Below are 1,901 nucleotides of genomic sequence, written 5' to 3'. Positions count from 1 at the left end.
TAATAAATGTTATTTGCAGTTAACAATTTTCTTTTTTCTTTATTACAATATTTATGGCAAGACTAGGTATATAGTAATTATATGGCAGTAGTGATAGAGATAGCGTAATAGTAGGAGATATAGAATATATTGTTATAAAATAGTTTCATGTACATATATAGAATGATTTGGCATGTTTTTGGCTGCTTTAAATATAATTCATATACAGTTTATAGAAGTAGTTTAAGATATTTATATATAGTAGTTTAAGTCTTTTTAACTTCTGCATGTAGATAAGATAGATAATTGTATGTTTATTTTTTTTGTAATATACTTTATTAGAGTACAATTTCACTTTGCTAGCTAACTTCATAATAATAATGAAAATAATATGTATTTGTTTTTCTATTTTAGGCATGCTGACGAAAAGAAATACGACCTCAACGGGAAGGCGTAGCGGGAGCGGCAAGATGGCTACTAAATTTAGCAATAATTATAAATTTGTCTCCAAACCAAACCGTAAATTTAATAACATTTATTCGACTCTTGATTTAGACAATAAGTATTATAATCTAGGTGATATTAAAGCAATTGGTTATATTTAGGTTATGCTAATCGACGAATTCTTTACAATATTGAATAGACTGATTTATATCAATGTATTTTCACATGAGTATGTGGAATGTTGTTAAAATTTTTAATATTTTATAAAAAAAAAAAATTGTTGTTGTTTGTATCGTTTGACACTTTGTTATGAAATTTGACACATTTTATATTAAAATGTGTGTGAATATATTGCATTTTGATTTCCACCCTTTTATTATACTGATTGCCGATTCATTCCGTATATTTTGTTCTTTATTAAGTTTCAGTTTGAGTTTTAATATTGTAAAGGTTTTTTTGAAAACAATAAATGGATCTTTGTTTTGCGTTGTTTTATTTCGTTTAAAACCTGTTACCAAAGAGTGTTTATCAAAAATTGATAACGTGTCGCTCAGAAGACATCTATTGCAAGAAATAAAAGTGACACAATGAATATGTTCTATTTAAGTATACAATAATTATACAGTATTAATTTAAGAGCCTATAGTTTGTTGTATTATTTGAAAACATATATACATTTATTTCATCTGCAGTTCTATTAAATAGTAGTAGATGAGTTTTAATATTAGTAGTTTTGAGAATCTGTAAAATAGATAGTAAGTAATTTCAATGCTATAAAACTAAATATTAAACAGATTCAATCCATCAACTTGTGTTGCGTCAGATACAACTTATGGTAGTAGCCCTAGTAACATCAGATTTAGATAACATAATATGATTAAGGATCAATTTATACAAGATAACGAAACGAACGAAGCGTCTTTACAAAACTAAAAAACGACGCATTTTTCGCAATTAGTGCGTCTGCGCGTGAATAACGCTGATTGGTGCGCGCCCATTCTCGCGTATCCACACCACGAACCTATGCGTCATCAGGCGTCCATTTTACACTTCGCACCTTAGCTACGAGAGTCAGCTGGAAAATAATTAAATAGCACTGATGTTGAGTTATATTCTTTTACCATTAGAAAGCTGCAACTTCACTGAGTGACATACTAGTACATAGGCTACATATGTACCACGAGCTCAGCCCGTGGAGGGGGAGGAGGGGGGGGGACACTGATATAAGACCCTTTATCTTATTCTTTATTAACGTTTATCGTTACGCTCATTAGTCAATTAATAAGTTCACTGAGGGTTGCGTTTCTCGGGACGCAATTTTATTTCTTTGTAGGGTTGTCGTATAGGGGTTAATAGAAACTTTAGTCATTCAACCAGTCGGAAAATATGCTATCGTTTAACTGCAAGTGTGTCTTGTGAATTTACCAGTTATCACTATAGTAAAAGCTAAACAAACATAACTTATGAAAGAGTAATTA

The 1,901-nt window shown here is 30.1% G+C and overlaps 1 protein-coding gene across 3 annotated transcripts in view; it reads left to right on the top strand.

Moving 5' to 3' along the window:
- The window catches only part of LOC119831038 (cystinosin homolog), a 31,502-nt gene that overhangs the window by 25,543 nt on the left and 4,058 nt on the right, over positions 1-1,901 (top strand). The window contains exon 9 of one of the 3 annotated variants that reach the window (XM_038354263.1): positions 394-905. The exons of the other annotated variants lie outside the window; for them this stretch is intronic. Within the exon in view, the coding sequence (XP_038210191.1) occupies positions 394-436 (43 nt within the window). The 3' untranslated portion in view covers positions 437-905. Of the gene's footprint in view, positions 1-393; positions 906-1,901 lie in introns of those variants that run through there. 3 annotated transcript variants of the gene reach the window in all.

This window comes from Zerene cesonia, chromosome 13 (assembly GCF_012273895.1).
Source record: "Zerene cesonia ecotype Mississippi chromosome 13, Zerene_cesonia_1.1, whole genome shotgun sequence".
Classification (NCBI taxonomy): Eukaryota; Metazoa; Arthropoda; class Insecta; order Lepidoptera; family Pieridae; genus Zerene; species Zerene cesonia.
Note: the sequence above shows the minus strand (reverse complement) of the source record. Positions and strands in the feature narration are given on the sequence as shown.